The sequence below is a fragment of the Podarcis filfolensis genome, assembly GCF_964270895.1.
Source record: "Podarcis filfolensis genome assembly, chromosome: 11".
NCBI classification, from domain to species: domain Eukaryota; kingdom Metazoa; phylum Chordata; class Lepidosauria; order Squamata; family Lacertidae; genus Podarcis; species Podarcis filfolensis.
In genome coordinates, this window is record NC_139613.1 from 55,683,269 (window position 1) to 55,701,473 (window position 18,205).

At 44.6% G+C, this 18,205-nt stretch overlaps 1 protein-coding gene across 1 annotated transcript; it reads left to right on the forward strand.

Moving 5' to 3' along the window:
• Positions 1–346: 346 nt before the first annotated feature.
• Positions 347–11,404, forward strand: LOC310744915 (uncharacterized protein). Its single transcript, XM_083576906.1, has 5 exons — positions 347–485; positions 4,228–4,333; positions 5,698–5,751; positions 8,074–9,364; positions 11,089–11,404. Exons 2-5 carry the CDS (start codon positions 4,259–4,261, stop codon positions 11,352–11,354), a joined length of 1,686 nt encoding a protein of 561 aa, XP_083433032.1. The 5' UTR covers positions 347–485; positions 4,228–4,258; the 3' UTR covers positions 11,355–11,404.
• The last annotated feature ends 6,801 nt before the right edge of the window (positions 11,405–18,205 follow it).

Genomic DNA, 18,205 nt, shown 5'->3' on the forward strand with positions numbered 1-18,205 from the left:
GCAATGCTCGGATCGGTTCCCTCCAGCCCTGATCTGGGCCCGGAAAGGCTGCGACGGCAGATGCCTCCTGGAAATCAGCAGCAGCCCCGGCCCGATTCCCTTCCCCGCGCCCGGGCGTCCTTCCCCGGTGCCGCCCGCCGCCCTGCAGGGAAAGGTGTGGCGTGATAATGGGGGTCACTATGAAAACCTCCCCCCGGGCCGACGGCTGCCCGCCTCGCAGCGCCTGCTGGCCCGCCGCTGCTCTTCTGGGCAGCACGATTTGCTTCCGATCGGGTTCCCTTCGGGCCTGTAAAAGCCCAACGCGGATCCGGTGGATCGGCGCCCTTCTGCAGCGCCGACTCGCCCCGTCACCCAGTCCAAGGATTCAAGGCTTTTTTTTTGGCGCTGGAGGCAGCATCCTTTGCTCCCCCCCCGTCTCCTAGCAACCCAAAATGCACCTGCCCTGAAAGCAGGTGTTCCTGGAAGTTGCTTTCTGCATCCGTCCTGTGAGTAACGATGATGCACGTGTGAAGGATAAAGAAGGCTCCTAGCGCAGCCGGGAAAGTTGGGGAACTTCCAGACTGGGTGGGAGGGTTCACCTCAAGTAAATAAAAATACAGTGGTACCTCAGGTTAAGTACTTAATTCGTTCCGGAGGTTTGTACTTAACCTGAAACTGTTCTTAACCTGAAGCACCACTTTAGCTAATGGGGCCTCCTGCTGCCGCTGCGCCGCCGGAGCACGATTTCTGTTCTCATCCTGAAGCAAAGTTCTTCACCTGAAGCACCATTTCTGGGTTAGCGGAGTCTGTAACCTGAAGCGCCTGTAACCCGAGGTACCACTGTAACTAAAATTTTAGAAATATTGTGACAGATTTTACTGAGCACTTGAGGTCAACAGAAATTTAAAACAACGGTGATTGAGACATTTCATTCCCAAACTGCTAGACCAGTGGTTTTCAGCCAGTGTGCCATGGCACCCTTGGGTGCCTTGAATGATGGTCAGGGGTGCCACGGGCAACACTGGCCTCTGTCCCTCCTTCCTTCCCTCCCTCGTCCTCGGATGCCCTCTTCTGTCTCTGCCTCCCAATGGTGCCTCTGGGAAGCACCTCTCTTTGGGGCAGGGTTGGGGGGCAGTTCAGAGACCAGGGGTGGCAGCAGTGACTGCCCAGAGGACTCCCAAGGAGAGGGGAGAGGAGAGGGAGCCCAGGGAACAAGCCACGCGGAAGGTGGTTTGAAAAAGGGTGAGAGGCGGCAGGCAAGGTGTGACCTACCTGGGCTCCTGAGCCCCACATCCAGTGCTTTTTTTTCTGCGGGGACGCAGGGGTACGCATACCCCTAAACATTTTGTGAATCTTTGTACTTTTGTCCATTTACAGTGGTACCTCGGGTTAAGTACTTAATTCATTCCAGAGGTCCGTTCTTAACCTGAAACTGTTCTTAACCTGAAGCACTACTTTAGCTAATGGAGCCTCCTGCTGCCGCTGCACGATTTCTGTTCTCGTCCTGAAGCAAAGTTCTTAACCTGAGGTACTATTTCTGGGTTAACCTGAAGCGTCTGTAACCTGAGGTACCACTGTACTGTATTTATTTCCCCCAATTTGAACTATAAAATGGTGATTTCCTTGAGTCAAAATGAGAGTACCCCTAAACATTTTTGTAGGAAAGAAAATAAAAAGCACTGCCCACAGGGGTGCCACAGAAAGAATGTAGTTGGCTAAGGGAGCTGTGGACTCAAAAAGGTTGAAAACCTCTGTACTAGACAGAGCCAAACAGAGGATGACGACTGGTGGTGTCGCCAATTGCAGGGGGGGGGGGGTAGGGATTCAGTTGCATAGAGGCAAATTCAGATTCCACAAATAAGGTTGGTAAAGATGTAAAAAGAGTTTGCTGGATCATGCCAGAGGCCCCTCTAGTCCAGTGTCCTGTTTTCATAGAGGCCAACCAAATGCAGAGTATAGCCTTTGTGGCTAGTAGTCATTGATAGCTTAATAATAATAATAATAATAATAATAATAATAATAATAATAATAATAATAATTTATTTATACCCCGCCCATCTGGCCGGGTTTCCTCAGCCACTCTGGGCGGCTTCCAACAAAATATTAAAATACAATAGTCCGTCAAACATTAAAAGCTTCCCTAAACAGGGCTGCCTTCAGATGTCTTCTAAAAGTCTGGTAGTTGTTTTTTCTCTTTGACATCTGGTGGGAGGGCATTCCACAGGGCGGGTGCCACTACTGAGAAGGCCCTCTGCCTGGTTCCCTGTAACTTGGCTTCTTGCAGGGAGGAAACCGCCAGAAGGCCCTCCATTAATTTGCCTCCTGTGGGATATGTTCCATAGCTCAATTGGGCACTGCATGAAGTACAGGATTTTGTTTTACCTGTCCTGAATTTTCTGGCAGCTTCACTGGATGTCCAGGAGTTCTGGTGTTATGAGAGACGGAGGTGGGGGGAAATATCTATCCACTTTCCCTGCAAGGCATGCCTTTGTAGACTTCTATCATGCCACCTCTTATCAGTATGTAATCTAAAACATCCAAAACGCTTACAGGGGAGTCACTTCACATCCATGATCATTTTTTATTGCACTTAAAAACAAAATAAAATTGCACATTCATTTGATATCAAAGCAAATCATAACAATATATTTCACAACGCAGAGTACTAACCACTATACAAATCAAAATCAAAAGTTACACTACGGCTTTGTCCAATGCCATAATACCACAGAACAAACAGCCACTCCAATACTCATTCTGCCATCACTGTCATGTTGGCTCCAATGGGCACCCAACTAGCAATCTGTTTACTAGACATTTTCAATCATGTCCACAGAAAACTGTGATGATGATGGCATTGAAATACCTTGTTCTTCAATAAAATAGTAAAAGGAGACCAAGTTGTGTCAAACTATCTTTTTCCATGATAGTTTTGATTGCCCTTATTTGTACCTTTTCCAAGTCTGCAAAATCCTGGATTTGAAACTCTTTGCCACAAACTTGCTTACCTAAAAGCTTTTGCAGTAAGGAAAGTGATGGGAAAATTCAGTGGGAAGTGGGATAACAACACTTACTGTGAAACGGACACAAGGTCATCTTGCCTCCTCACACACAAATCAGAGGGAATGCTCAGCAAATAAGTCCTTTGGAGGCAACCAAAATTTCCTGTGCATTCACGCTGACATTTTCGCTAAAATTTCAATAGAGGTTGCCACCTGCTTTATTGAACACCTGTCATCCTGATGTTTTTGCAGAGGTTATGTGACATTGCCAGCTAATGATCCTCGTGCAATTTCCCCTCACTTTTCCTATCAGTTTTGTAATTTTGATGGGATAATTGGTCTACTAGAATAGGTGGGATAGCAATACAATTTTGTGTGAATAAGCAGACCATCAGGAAGTGCCTTTGTGCACACGTTGGAAAGAGGATTATGGGTGCATTTCACAGAAGGGGCTCCTATGCTAGGACATTTCCAAACAGGTGGTATTCAGTCACATACTGGCAGATTTGGGTTGTGTGATTGAAGTTGACCTGGAACTCTTGAGCGACAAATACCCTCCCCTCCCCAAAAAGAATCAGACATTTAGCAATGAGGGCAGTTATGAGAAAATGCACTGGAAAGAATGGGATAACACTTGCTTGACACAGTTTTATATAACCTCCCCACAAACAAGTCAGGCAGGGTGCTCAAAATATAGCCAATGTCTTCCAGCCTTACTGCAAACTTTGAGCAAACGTATCAGGAGAAATGGAAGCAACTTTCCATCTCTTGCATTAAAAGCAACAAAAGAGTTTTCTGGCACCTTGAAGACTTGCAAATGTATTCTGACATGGGTTTTCATGGGTCAACAGATGCATGAAGCATAATCCTGAATTAGTAAACAGCCAGGGCCAGCCCCAAACCTTTTGCTGCCTGAGACAGCAAATGATGCCCTGCCCAAGTCATGCTACCCTAAGATGTATAGTACCCAATTCATGCCAAGTTATTCTGGCATCCGCGAACCCTGTCAGTATTTATTTATATATTCAATTATATTGTTTCTATTTGCCCCTCTAACTGTGGTTTTGTGGGGTTTTTTTGGCAATTCACAACATGTTAAATCCAGTCAAAGTGCCATGTTCAAGAAAACCCAACATTGCGTTTAAAACAATATGAAGCAGCAACTAGAAATTTCCTCTGGCTTTGTAACAACATTAAACTTCAACAAGTCCATGCTGCATATCCCTCTTTGTCTTTTTCTCCCCAGAACAGGGTTGTTTTGCATTGTCAGTGCAGCCATGATGAGTCAAGCTGAGGATAGCGAGGGAATAGACGATGGGGAGAAGAATGAGTTGTTTCCCTTCAGCTACGAAGTGAGTGATTCATAATGAAAAAGCCAAAGAGAATTCTGCAGTCGCTTCCAGTTTATCCATCTTTTTATTTATCTATAGCTTTCCTTTCTGTTTTTTTAATCTTTTATCAGAGTCGGGGGGGAAATACGCAAAACACTTAACTGGGAAACAAATGAAAACCACAGCATGTATATACTAAATTCAAAAAAGAGATTGTAACTTTAATGGCTAAGAGACAGAATTATTTCTGATTTGTTGAAAGAGAGGTTTAATACACACATATGTGATAAAATTGGCAACATCTCCATTGTGGGCTTTCCTTAGGAAATCTGTTATTCATCAGTTCTATTTATCAGTCACCAAGTAAGGGTAGTTCTCTGGGTGACTTCAAATGATAAAGCAAATCTAAAAAATAACAAATTCTAGATCAAACTTAATTCTAAATGGCACCATTTTTAGAGTGAAACCTGTCATATTTCACAACTGGAGAGACTAAAATGAATGGCTTGGGAGCCAGTTACCTAAAGGAGCACCTGCCCCTGTACTGTCCTGCCTGTCCTTTGCGACCTGCTAAGGAAGCACTTCTGATAATAACATCAACGCATGAGGTCAGAGAACCTATTACTCACCAAAGGGCCTTCTTGGTGATGGCCCCTTGGTTGTTCAACACCCTCCTGCCCCCAAGGTTTGGCAGGCACCAATGCTGTCTCTCTTTGGGTGCCCGCTTCTTCCACTCATTTTGAATATGTGTGCAGATGGCCTGCACAGCAAGATGGTGATCAGTGTTTTGCTCTGTGTTTTATTTTTCCATTATAACTGATTTTTTTAAAAACTGTTTTAACTGCATCTTAAATTTTATTGCATTCTATAATTACTGGAATGAGATCATCTATGGTGAAAAGAGGAATCTAAATCTCAGAAATAGTAACACATAAATAAATAAATAAATAAATAGCTAAAATTGTAGCAAACACCCATTAATGCAAGTGCCTAACAATACACAGGAGTAAACCAACCATTAATTCTGAGAGTTTCATATTGCCGCATCTTGTGTTATAGAAGCTGTCACGGTTTTAAACCTGGTTTTAGCTTATTTTGCTTTTAATTATATTTTGAATGTTTTAAATAGTTGATTTCAACTGTTATTGCTTTTTACTGATGGCTTTATTGTTTATTCTTTTTGCAAAACACTTTGAGGTTTTATTACAATCAAGCAGTATATAAACTTTGTCAAAATAAATACTTGGGTGTAATCCAAGTTAGCTAACCTCTCTATGCTATATACTAAATTAAAAGGTGAAAGTGGGAATCCCTATCTTAGGCCTTTTCTAAGGGCGATAGTTTCTGATTTCTGCCTCCCAGAGCTCAATTGTTTTCTTTTTCAGCAAAGTGCAGCTGAAATGAGTTCAGATGATGAGCCAGCCAAGAACAGCTGCAATGTGAGTGATTCACAATGAAAAAGCAACAGACCGTTCTGCAGTTTTCTCTTCTCATAATTTTCCTTTAAAAAGAAGATTTATAAAAGCAGAAAAAGGAATTGCCAGTGGTCAGGGATGATGGGAGTTGTAGTTCAGCAGAATCCATGGAGAGTCATCATTCCCCCCCCCCCTTGATCTGGTGCTGTTCAGATGATCGAACAAGCCGATTGCCACAAGCTTTCTAACATAAAATGACATTTCCAGAACAGGTTTCTCCGGGATAATTCCTCTCTAAAAGAGCATGCTTTTTTCCTCTCTGGAACAGTATTTATGGCAACTGTGCTTGGCACAGGTAAAGGGTAAAGGTACCCCTAACCATTAGGTCCAGTCGCAGACGACTCTGGGGTTGCGCGCTCATTTCACTCTATAGGCCAAGGGAGCCGGCGTTTGTCCGCAGACAGCTTCCGGGTCATGTGGCCAGCATGACTAAGCAGCTTCTGGTGAACCAAAGCAGCGCACGGAAACGCCGTATACCTTCCCACCAGAGCGGTACCTGTTTATCTACTTGCACTTTGACATGCTTTTGAACTGCTAGGTTGGCAGAAGCTGGGACCGAGCAACGGGAGCTCACCCCGTCGCGGGGATTTGAACCGTCGACCTGATCGGCAAGCCCTAGACTTTGTGGTTTAGACCACAGCACCACCCGCACAGGTACAACAATCTTAACACGCTGTTTCTTCCTTCATGCATTTCCAGTTCAGGGCCAGCATGGTAGGAAGGCAAATATATTAGAAACAACTTTTTAAGTTTGCTACTGATGTATGGGAAGCCAATTTTAAAAACATAAGCTGCATTGCATGTTGTTGTTTAGTCATTTAGTTGTGTCCGACTCTTCGTGACCCCACGGACCAGAGCACGCCAGGCACTCCTGTCTTCCACTGCCTCCCACAGTTTGGTCAAACTCATGTTCGTAGCTTCGAGAACACTGTCTAACCATCTCCTCCTCTGTCATCCCCTTCTCCTTGTGCCCTCCATCTTTCCCAACATCAGGGTCTTTTCCGGGGAGTCTTCTCTTCTCATGAGGTGGCCAAAGTATTGGAGCCTCAGCTTCAGGATCTGTCCTTCCAGTGAGCACTCAGGGCCGATTTCCTTCAGAATGGAGAAGTTTGATCTTCTTGCAGTCCATGGGACCCTCAAGAGTCTCCTCCAGCACCATAATTCAAAAGCATCAATTCTTCGGCAATCAGCTTTCTTTATGGTCCAGCTCTCACTTCCATACATCACCACTGGGAAAACCATAGCTTGGCATAGGACTGTGAAATACTAAAAGCCTTTGAACCCTTTTCTGCACCACACACATACACAACAAGGAGGTATCAGCCATCTCAAAACCACCCAAATTTTTACTGGGGGGAAAAAAGATCTAGCAGGAATTAATGCATTAAAGGGGGAAACCGCCAAAGCAGCCCAATGAAAACTCATTTCATTGTTTTGGCAGGTGGTTTCATGGTTCACACTGAGGAGGTATTTTTAAATGTCTCCAGAGATGGAAGCGAAGGGTACCCATAAAAATCAATGGGGGAGCCCCAATTGTTCATGATGTCGGAAACAGACGCCAGTGTACACAAACACAAAACCACCACCTCCTCCCCAAAAATGGAGAGGGAAACCCAACTGGCCCATGAGGACCGAGCATGCTCAGTGGGCATGGATTGCTGTTGGAAAATTGGTAAGGGGGAATAAAGGGAGCTGCTGGGACCTTGAACAAAAACACTCCGCACTGTAGCAAGCCCTCGTTTGTTGATTCCTTTTTCCTTTCCTAACATTAAAACCATTGAAAGAAGTGATAAGCCGAACCCTAATTGCTCCCAGCCTGGAATACCTTAATGCAGGGATGGATTGTTCTTCAGATGATGCTGAACTACAACTCCCATGAGCCTCAACCAGCATGACGAATGAACAGGGGTGGGTGGGAGCCTAGATCTGTATCTCCCCCGGGTCAGATGTATGGTTGGTGACCATAGTGGGCAGAGACTTCTTAACAGTGGCACCAGGAGGGTGGAACTCCCATCCCTTCCTTTAGGTTCCAACCAAAGGTGGAGCATTCTCCCGGAGAGTTTCCGAGGCTCACTGAGAGATTACTGTTGCTGCTGTTTCTCAGTTCGTTGCATTGTGTATTACTGTGCTTTTTCAGTTTTATTGGTTTTTGACTTCATTCAAGCACTGCTGTTAACTGGCTTGTAGAATCCATAGATCAAAAGGTAGGGTTGAAATGTTTTAATCTATGACTACATGCCTCTGGCCATTGCTTGATATAAGGGCATCATGTCTTTTTTTGTGCAGGTGTCGGAACTGATGACGACCTCTGAAAGCGTTAAACAAGGGCAAGGAAAGCGTGTTGATAGGCTGCCTTTTATGGAGTCCCATGCATCTCTTTTCCATGCCATCCGTTCAATCACAAAATCTATTAGACAGTTTGGAGAGCATGAAGGTGGCATAACCTTGAAGGTCACAAAACGTCGTCACCTGGACCTTGGCCAATCTCAGGATGAGGTTGTTATAAAGGAAGATCTTGATTTGGCTCAAGATTCACAGGATTCTGATAAAGACTCATTGAATCCTGACTTGCTGAGTCCTGTTATGGTTACAGATTCACAGGATCGCGATTTTGACTCAAAAGATCATGACTCAAAGGGTTCTGATTCCATTAAAGACTCACAGGATCTTGTCTCACAGGAATCTTACTTGGCTAAAGCTTCACAGGATCTTGACGTACGGGATTCTAAGTCAACTAAGGACTCAGAGGATTCTGAGTTGACTAAGGACTCGCAGGATCTTGATGCACATGATTCTGAGTTGATTAAGGACTCACATGATTCTGATTTGGGTAAAGACTCACAGGATCGTGATTTGACCAAAGACTCGCGTGGTCCTGAGTTGGCACAGGACTCCTGGGATCCTTTCACATGGGTTCTTGAGCTGGCACAGGACTCCTGGGATCCTGACTCCTGGGATCCTGGTTTGGCTAAAGGCTCATGGGATGTTGACTACTGGGATCCAGATTTGGTTAAAGCTTTTCTGGACTCTGATTCAAGTTTAGCTAAAGACTCACAGGATTCTGATTTGGCTAAAGACTCACAGGACTCTAATTCACAGGGTCCTGATTTGACTGAAGAATCACAGGATCCTGATTTGACTAAAGACTCACAAGATCTAGATTCATGGGATCCTGATTCAACTAAAGACTCGCAGGATCTTGATTCGGCAAAAGATTCACAGGATCCGGATTTGGCAAAAGACTCACGGGATCCAGATTTGGCCAAGGACTCCCGAGAAGCCAAAGATACTTCTGCACCTGTGCCTTCCAGTCAGTCTGAATTAAAAAGCAAAAGCGTTATTTCTAGAACGCAACAGAAACGTTACCTCATAGAACTGCCACCAGCATACCTGCTTCCTTACCTGGTTTTAATCAAGAGGGTCATGTCCTTGCCAATTTCCGCCATTCAAAAGCAGTGTCTTTCAGGAGAGATACTGTGCAGAATACAGTATTTTACACTGAAGCTGCAAAAGAAGAAACTACTGTCTCGGGCTACATTAGCAGAACAACCCACTCATAGGCTACCAATAGTTCGAGGTTAGCAAATTTTATTCAGTTATGTACAAGTAGGAATGAAGGGAGCTCTTAGGATCCAGTACAATTTACAGCCTAGTCAAATGAGTGGGATTAAGTGAAAGTATAGATAATTAAATAGTTTATGGTTTGCAATGGAAAAAGCATGACATGAAGACTCCAGGCAAGCAGAGACTGGATGTTCAAGCTTTAGTTCAGATCATAAACATGACTGTGAGGTGGACTTTCAAAACTATTTGGGCCTGATTGCTACCATGATGAAAGCACCCCTGTAGTGGATCCCACCACTAACACCAGTTAATATGTAGTGGATTCACCCCGCTAACTGCCCCCAATTAAGCATAGCAGACCCACCTCATGGTACTTCAGTTAAATGAATGTCTACAATTTACAATTTCTTGAGTGAGGAGCACTTTTTCCCTAGTTACCCACTCTCTTAGCAATCCCATTCCTGAGGTATTCCAATTAGTATTACAGACCCAGGGGATCACCTCACCCCTTGTTACTGGCTTGGGAGTCTTCTTTTCCTAGAAGAACTCTCCCCTCCTGACTGGAACGAGACCCAAGTAGACAGTATCCTCACAGCTTCTACCTCTCCTGACTCAAATTTAGCCCTCCAGTTAACTCCTGTCTGTATACTTTCCCCAGACACTTAACCCAGTCTAAGCTGTGAGGCTCTTTCCTCTTGCTATAGTCTTCTCATTGTGGATGTTCCACTCAAATCAGAACCAGTTCTCCCTCAGACAAATCCTATTTCTCATCTCCATCCCTCTCTCTCAAACAGAACCCTGTCTCCCAGGGTATGCTGAGGGAGCCGGCATACAGCTTCCGGGTCATGTGGCCAGCATGACTTAAGCCGCTTCTGGCCATAGCTGTCAACCTTCCCTTTTTTGCGGGAAATTCCCTTATTCCAGCGCCATTTCCCGCTGCTATCCTAGATTGTTAAATATCCCGTAGACTGTCCCTGGGACAGGTGAGGCTGCTGATCCCTTATTTTCGAGGCTGCTGATCCCTTATTTTCAAATCTGAAAGTTGACAGCCATGCTTCTGGCAAACCAGAGCAGCGCACAGAAAGGCCATTTACCTTCCCGCCAGAGTGGTGCCTATTTATCTACTTGCACTTTGACGTGCTTTTGAACTGCTAGGTTGGCAGGAGTAGGGACCGAGCAACGGGAGCTCACCCCGTCGTGGGGATTCGAACCTCCGGCCTTCTGATCAGCAAGCCCTACGCTCTGTGGTTTAACCCACAGCGCCACCCACGTCAATGAATCAATTAATCAGCTATAAAAGTGTCCCTTCTTAACTGGGCAGCAGGGGAAATTACAAATATATAATTAGTAGCAGTAATTGTTGCAGAGGTAGTAGTGCAAGGGGGAGCTGCAACAAAATGTTGCAATGTATCAGGAGTGATCCTATTCCAGGGGTTCAACTAACTAGACATGACCTCCAGGATAATGTAAGCCGTAAACGGCAGAACCAGGCCATTTCCTTCCCTTCCCTTCCTCCCATTTTCTGTTTTTGTTTTCCAACAGGTACACAACTTTCCATGCCTACTGGGCACGCTGAGTCCTCCTCACTGGACTATGTTTGGCACTCTTGGGGTTTGGTTGGGTTGGGTTGGCTTGTTCGTGGTTGCTTTTTAATCTATTTCTGCCATACCTCCCACCACCCCCTTTTGAATAATAAAAGCAATGTTTGCATCTGGTGTTCTCTCTTTTTCTTTTAAGAAACAGGTTATGTAACTTTTGATTGCCTGAGGGATCTACAGTGGAAGTTATACAAAGGCATTGCAAAACGGAAACCCAAAACAATTGGCATGGAGAGGAAATCGTCTTACAGCTACGGAGTCACAGGAACCACCTTTGCCAAGTTTACAGAGTACGTCCTCCCCTTGATCCCGAAGGGCTGGATAGTTGATGACTCTCTCAAGTTTTCTGAGAATATGGTTGTCCTGTTTGCACAAAACACAGACTTACTGGAGGGCAGGGTCTGACAGTGGAAAAAATCTGTCTGAAATGGCATTAAACACCTTTCGGTCTTGGGTGAGTTGTGTGGTGCTACTTAGCCATTTGTGTCTGTGGGCATTTTGGCATCTGCCATGACCAGGAACGGGGGATTAGATGTTGTGGGACTCCAACTCTCATCATTGCCATTGGTCAATGGTCCTAGACCAAGCATAATCCTTTGCTGATGCCTCTACCTCTATCATGCAACAATCTTGTATTTGGGTTATTAACACTTCTCTGTAGGGCCACCTGATCACTGAAAGACCTCACCTTTTTACATTCAGAAATATTTTGGATCTGGCTGCAGCCACCTTCAGTGCAGTTGCACAACCAAGGGGAGAGTTTGCTGTCCTCATTTCCCTTCTGGAGAATCAAATTGCCAAAAATCTGTCTAGCTGACCCCAGACAGAATCACTTGTTTCTCCCATGACTTGCCCTCTTTCCCCCCAGATAGCTTCAGCTCCACATGTGTATATATGGCATTATGTATATGAGGAGGGCACTGAAAGGGCAACGTGAAGAGACACTATGATATATCAGTATATTGCATATTTAGCTGCTGATATATCGCGATGTTGAAAACCAGATGTCGCCCAGCCCTACTCCCTACATATAGGTGTTTGTTTTAAGAACTTAACACTGCCATATGGCAGCCACGTTTGTTATTGGGAGAAGTTCCAATGCTAGATTGTTCATGGGAGTTGCAACTGCTGCATAGCAATAGTTCTACCTCCTAGGCGAGTTTCCTTTGCAATGAGTAGGGGGTTGGGCTCAATGACCTCTAAGGGACCTCCTAAATATATTGTTTAAAGTCGTTGAGTAATGAACATGACAGAAGCGGTACATAGCCTGGAAGTGAGAGGCGTCATAACTTTGTCATGTTACTGATGGTCTGGAAAACTAGAAACATAGCAATTAATATTGCAACTTGACCATCAAGTTCCAGAGTTATCATTAATAATCTGTTAATGATCAAAAGTTATTTAATCGATGTTTAACTATGTATTTTTTTACACTTGAAGAACCAGGGAGAATCTTCCTTTAAGGTGTTGCTGCCCAATCTAACAATCTGCTTTGTGATGCAGATATATAAAGGAGTCGGTGCAAAGAGCAAAGACAATAAAAAGGGTAAATAAATCAACACCTGAATCCCAGACTAGCGCAGAATAGTTAAATAAAGCCATCTGTCATGCTGCAATGGCTAATGAGTCAAATCTATGAACCAATAGTGTCTTGAATTGGCCACGAGATGGCAGCAGCCTCATGCAGCATTCCTATGCAGAACCACCTTCGCTCTCTTAAGTCAATGTTGCAATGTTGCGCTTTGTGATTGCACCCATGCTCAGCCGAATCCTATGTGGTTTGGTGTATTTATGGCCTTTGAGACACCCCAAACCGCATAAGAATGGTCTGATATCAAAACATCTGGAATGTCGTTGCAGTGGCTGATACAGCAACTCAGGTTACAACAGCTGCACCCTGTAGAGGCTTCTGCCACTCAGATGGGAGAAATGGGCGGGGGGCATGGCCAAGCTAGAAGAGAAGGGTCAGTAATGGATCAATTGCGCTGGGTGCACCAGCGCCACCATAAAACATTGACTTGAAACTGTGAGCTCCAAATCTTTAAAAGTGCATCTGATTAAGCTGTGTCTAGTCTTGTTTGCTTTAAGTCAGGGATCAGCAACCTAAGGCCCATGGGCCAAAAGCGGCCCATGGGGGTCGTTTAACCGGCCCATGGACCCCCGCCACCTGCTCGGTCAGCTCCCATGCGCCGCGCTAAACCGGCACAGAGCAGAGCAGGGACCGCCTTCTGCAGGAAACTCCTGCAGCCAATGGGAAGCTGTGCATGCCTCCACGCCAGAAGGAGCGCCGGAAATAGCATTTGCACATGTGTACATGCATGTGCGCACACTCCGGCCCACTGCAGCGTCTGGGGGACCGTGAACCGGCCCAAGCCACAAAAACTTTCCCCTGCTTTAAGTCCTTGACCCTCTTTAACTCCTGTACTGTTTGTGATGAGGAGGGGTTAGCAAGCAGGAAAGGGGGGGTGGAATAAGAGAAAAAGTGTGGCTCTCTGGGTCATGATTGTGACTCACCCTATCATGGGATGAGAAATCTCCAACCCCGCAGGTCACAGACCAAACCTGGCCCACCAGGGGTTCAAATTTGGCCTGTGAGACTGGTTTTGTGAAACCACACCCACCTGCCCCACACATGACAACACAGGTGATGTCAAGTGGTGGAGCAGGTAGAGATGTAACTGCTGCATGGATAGGAAGCTGATGCTTGCAGATATTATAGTTTGGACCTCCAGGACAGATTCCCCTTAGTGCTCACAATCCTGTTCAAAATTAGACACACAAAGAATAATGGTGGCAACTGCAGTCATTCCATTTGGCATCAGCAGACACAACGTAAAAATAGAGCACACAGAAACCATATTTGAATGCATATTTTAATACGCTGAGCATGTAATTTTGGAAATAATGTTGCAGTGGTGTTTTTAAAAATGTTGGTAAAAGTCTGTTTTAGCATTTACTGTATCCAAATAATACAAATTTCTATCTTCCACTGAAAAATAACATCTATTAGGAAACTTAATTTTCATTTCCGACAATGAAAGGAAACAATCCACTTAGATGCCTTTAAAGGATGCTCCTTTTGCATTCATCTCAGAAGAGGCAACCCTTAAAAAAAATAACTGGGAGGTAATACATCAGTTGAAAGAAAATGTTTAAAATGGGGGCAACGCCATGTAGAATTCAGTCATGTGTATAATATTCTGCTAAAACGTGGAAAGTGTAATTCCACAGGGAACGGCTGACATACAAGTGCTATTTCCGTGCTCCTCTATTTAAATGTTTTAGGATGCAATTCTGATCTAAGCTCTGGGATGTGCTCACAAAATCCTTCCTCTTTATATTCCGGCTTGCATTGTTTTTGCATGTAATCAGTGTCTGCATTAATAAAGCATTGAAAGGGGAGGGAGAGTTTCTAAGAGCTGCCACCCGAAGCACATTTTGCTCATCCTAGTCTGGGTTTGAATCCTTATATTGCCCAGACAGCACCATCTGCACACAAGAGGGAGGTATCAGAAGGCTTGGGAAAACTCCAAAGGTTGCAGAAATACAAAAGGAAAAAATAAATGAGGGGAGGGGCAACAGCCCAATGAGAGCTTGGCATACCCAATGTGCACAGGACGCTGACTGGCTGTCAGGTGGGAGGGTCGGGTAGAATCTGGAAGTGTGGGAATGGAACAAAGTTTCTAGGAAAGAGCAATTTGGACTATGCCCTCCTCTTTTGCTGTATTGTTTTTAATACTCGGTTGGAGGCCACCCAGAGTGGCTGGGGAAACCCAGCCAGATGGGTGGGGTATAAATAATAAATTCTTATTATTATTATGTGGCTGGCACTTTTCTCTTCCATCAAGCTTTCAGTGACATGGGAGTTTTGTGTGTCTATGCCAAATGTATCTACAGAAAAAAGAGAGAGATGTAATATTTACGAAATTTATATAGTGTCAGTGTTTCATTGATGATGCATTGTTCTCTTGTTTTAGTTTTTTTGGTAGCATGCTCTCTGATAACATGTTTGATGAAGGGTAGATAAGAATGGAAAGAACACGCCTGACACCTTTCCTTCTCATCTGGATCCAAATACCAGTTCTCCCCCCCCCCCATACTACTTTGAGAGGAGTACGACTCCTTAGGCATCTATTACCAGGATAAGGAACCCACAGCCCTTCTGATTGTCTCCAACTCCCATCATCCCCAGCCAGCATGCCCAATGGTCAGGGATGATGAGAACTGTCCATACATACATAAAACAATGTTATTTTTATGCTGCCTCCAGCAATTACCTGCTATGCGGTTGCCCCTTGCCAGAGGAAGTTTTGCTATAGTAAATCTACCCCTCCAAAGGGAACAGTGGAGCAATACCCTTTAGGTTATGGGTAGGCAACCTAAGGCCCGGGGGCCGGATGCAGCCCAATCGCCTTCTAAATCCGGCCCACGGACAGTCCAGGAATCAGCATGTTTTGACATGAGTAGAATGTGTGCTTTTATTTAAAATTCATCTCTGGGTTATTTGTGGGGCATAGGAATTCGTTCATTTTTTCCCCTTCAAAATATAGTCTGGCCCCCCACAAGGTCTGAGGGACAGTGGACCGGCCCCCTGCTGAAAAAGTTTGCTGATCCCTGCTTTAGGTCATGGGTAGGCAACCTAAGGCCTGGGGGCCGAATCCGGCCTAATCACCTTCTAAATCCGGCCCGCAATCCGGGAATCAGTGTGTTTTTACATGAGTAGAATGTGTCCTTTTATTTAAAATGCATCTCTGGGTTATTTGTGGGGCATAGGAATTCGTTCATTCCCCCCCCCCCCCCAAAATATATAGTTCGGTCCACTGTCCCTCAGTTCGGCCCCCCACAAGGTCTGAGGGACAGTGGACCAGGCCCCTGCTGAAAAGGTTTGCTGACCCCTGCTTTAGGTGCACCCTTGAAATACCGGTAACTATTCTAAAGGTTTAATGTTTAATGTTACTAAAGTTAAGTGAGCATCTGGGGGGCGGAATCATAATTTTGGGGAGAAATCACCACTGGAAGGATACTTTCTGGCACCCACTCTAGCAGTTGGTGTTGTGCATTTCCAAGGGACAGTGCAGTTTTGCCAAGTTGGTTAAGTAACTGCAGTGCCTCTGGGACAAAGGCAACCAGTGAAGGTTTGTATGTACATGCTTGCTGGGTGCGGATGTTTAAAGTTCACCTTCCAACCTTCTGTTTGTTCTGGCTGCCTACTGTTCCTTCGCCCTCTGCAGCTCGTGGAATGAAAATGTTTTTATTATTATTATTATTTCTGAGGGTGCTTCCAGGTTGTCACAATATTGTGGGAAGGATTCAAGTTAATACCAGATATTTACGTTTGTGCAATTTAAATGGATTGAAGTGCTCTGTCACCCTAGCACACCAAATCTATTAAAAAAACAACAACATTGACTTTTGTGGTTAGGAAAGGGATGGGATGAACATTGATGGGAAGATATGCAAACAGACTGCAAGCAAATCAGGATGAATGCTCATTGTCCTATGATTCCCCTCTAGACAAATAAGAATAAACACTGAGTAAGCTTTGCAATGGAGGCAGTGAGAGATTTTACTTTCTTGGGCTCCATGATCACCGCAGATGGTGACAGCAGTCACGAAATTAAAAGACACCTGCTTCTTGGGAGAAAAGCAATGACAAACCTTGACAGCATCTTAAAAAGCAGAGACATCACCTTGCCAACAAAGGTCCGTATAGTTAAAGCTATGGTTTTCCCAGTAGTGATGTATGGAAGTGAGAGCTGGACCATAAAGAAGGCTGATCGCTGAAGAATTGATGCTTTTGAATTATGGTGCTGGAGGAGACTCTTGAGAGTCCCATGGACTGCAAGAAGATCAAACCTATCCATTCTGAAGGAAATCAGCCCTGAGTGCTCACTGGAACGACAGATCGTGAAGCTGAGGCTCCAATACTTTGGCCACCTCATGAGAAGAGAAGACTCCCTGGAAAAGACCCTGATGTTGGGAAAGATTGAGGGCACAAGGAGAAGGGGACAACAGAGGACAAGATGGTTGGACAGTGTTCTTGAAGCTACAAACATGAGTCTGACCAAACTGCGGGAGGCAGTGGAAGACAGGAGTGCCTGGCGTGCTCTGGTCCATGAGGTCACGAAGAGTCGGACACGACTAAATGACTAAACAACCACAACAACAAGCTTTGCAAACCAGGATGAATGAACAGGCTGTGGAGGAGCCCTAAAAATTCAGGTGCAAGGCCTGCTATACATCTGTTTGGTGTCCACCAGCTTGATGCAGCACATCTGTAAGCACTTAAGTTCCAGTCCTGTAATGGTTCCTTGCAGAAAGGAACATGTGTCCACGTACAAGGCATTTGTATTATCACACTGGCAGATTTTTAACCCCATGGTCTGATCCTCTGTCATTGGCTTTTTGCACCTTAACCAGACCTGTCTTCTGTGGAAAGTTTTCATCTAAGCCTTTAGGTGAAAATGTTTAATGCAATCTTGCTAAAAGGCACCTGACCATGTGAAGAACCAGATACTTTTTCTGTCAGCCTTGAGATGTCATTCCTGTTTTGGTACTGACGTACCAAAGGAGCAAGTATCATCTGAGTAATTCTAGAATATAATTTCAGACTCACTTGGGATACAGAGATCCAGGCTAGGTATCTCTAGAGATAAGAATTAAAATTGAAAAGTACAATACCTCAGGGATCATCTAATCCCTGACATAGTGATGCTGATGTCAAGACTTCTACTCTGCATCTAGCAAGATGAAGGAAATATTAGATGTTTCTTCTCCCTTCAGCATAAAAACTATCAAATAAAATCATTTTATAAAATAAGATCAATGTATTCCTAGCCAATACAGTGGTACCTCTGGTTAAGAACTTAGTTGGTTCCGGAGGTCTCTTCTTAACCTGAAACTGTTCTTAACCTGAGGCACCACTTTAGCTAATGGGGCCTCCCGCCGCCGCCACAGCACGATTTCTGTTCTCATCCTGAAGCAAAGTTCTTAACCCGAGGTACTATTTCTGGGTTAGTGGAGTCTGTAACCTGAAGTGTCTGTAACCCAAGGTACCACTGTACTGTAATTGTACATCCAGATATATTACTTTTTTTACTATATTCAATCCTGTTTTTTCTTCTAGCTCGTTTTTCTTTAGCTCCCATATTTTTAACCATCACTTTCATTTTTTCTTTGTTTAATGTAAACCCCAAGACTTTGACAAATTCTCCCATTTTCTCGAATACCTTTTGGATGCTTTCTTCTGGGTTTTC

What these genes read in the sequence shown, in the direction of transcription:
- LOC310744915 (XM_083576906.1), top strand. Translation starts at nt 4,259, where the DNA reads ATGATGAGTCAAGCTGAGGATAGCGAGGGAATAGACGATGGGGAGAAG. An exon ending in TGTTTCCCTTCAGCTACGAA is followed by an intron (nt 4,334 to 5,697) that starts GTGAGTGATTCA and finishes TTTCTTTTTCAG; the next exon opens with CAAAGTGCAGCTGAAATGAG. An exon ending in CAGCCAAGAACAGCTGCAAT is followed by an intron (nt 5,752 to 8,073) that starts GTGAGTGATTCA and finishes TTTTTTGTGCAG; the next exon opens with GTGTCGGAACTGATGACGAC.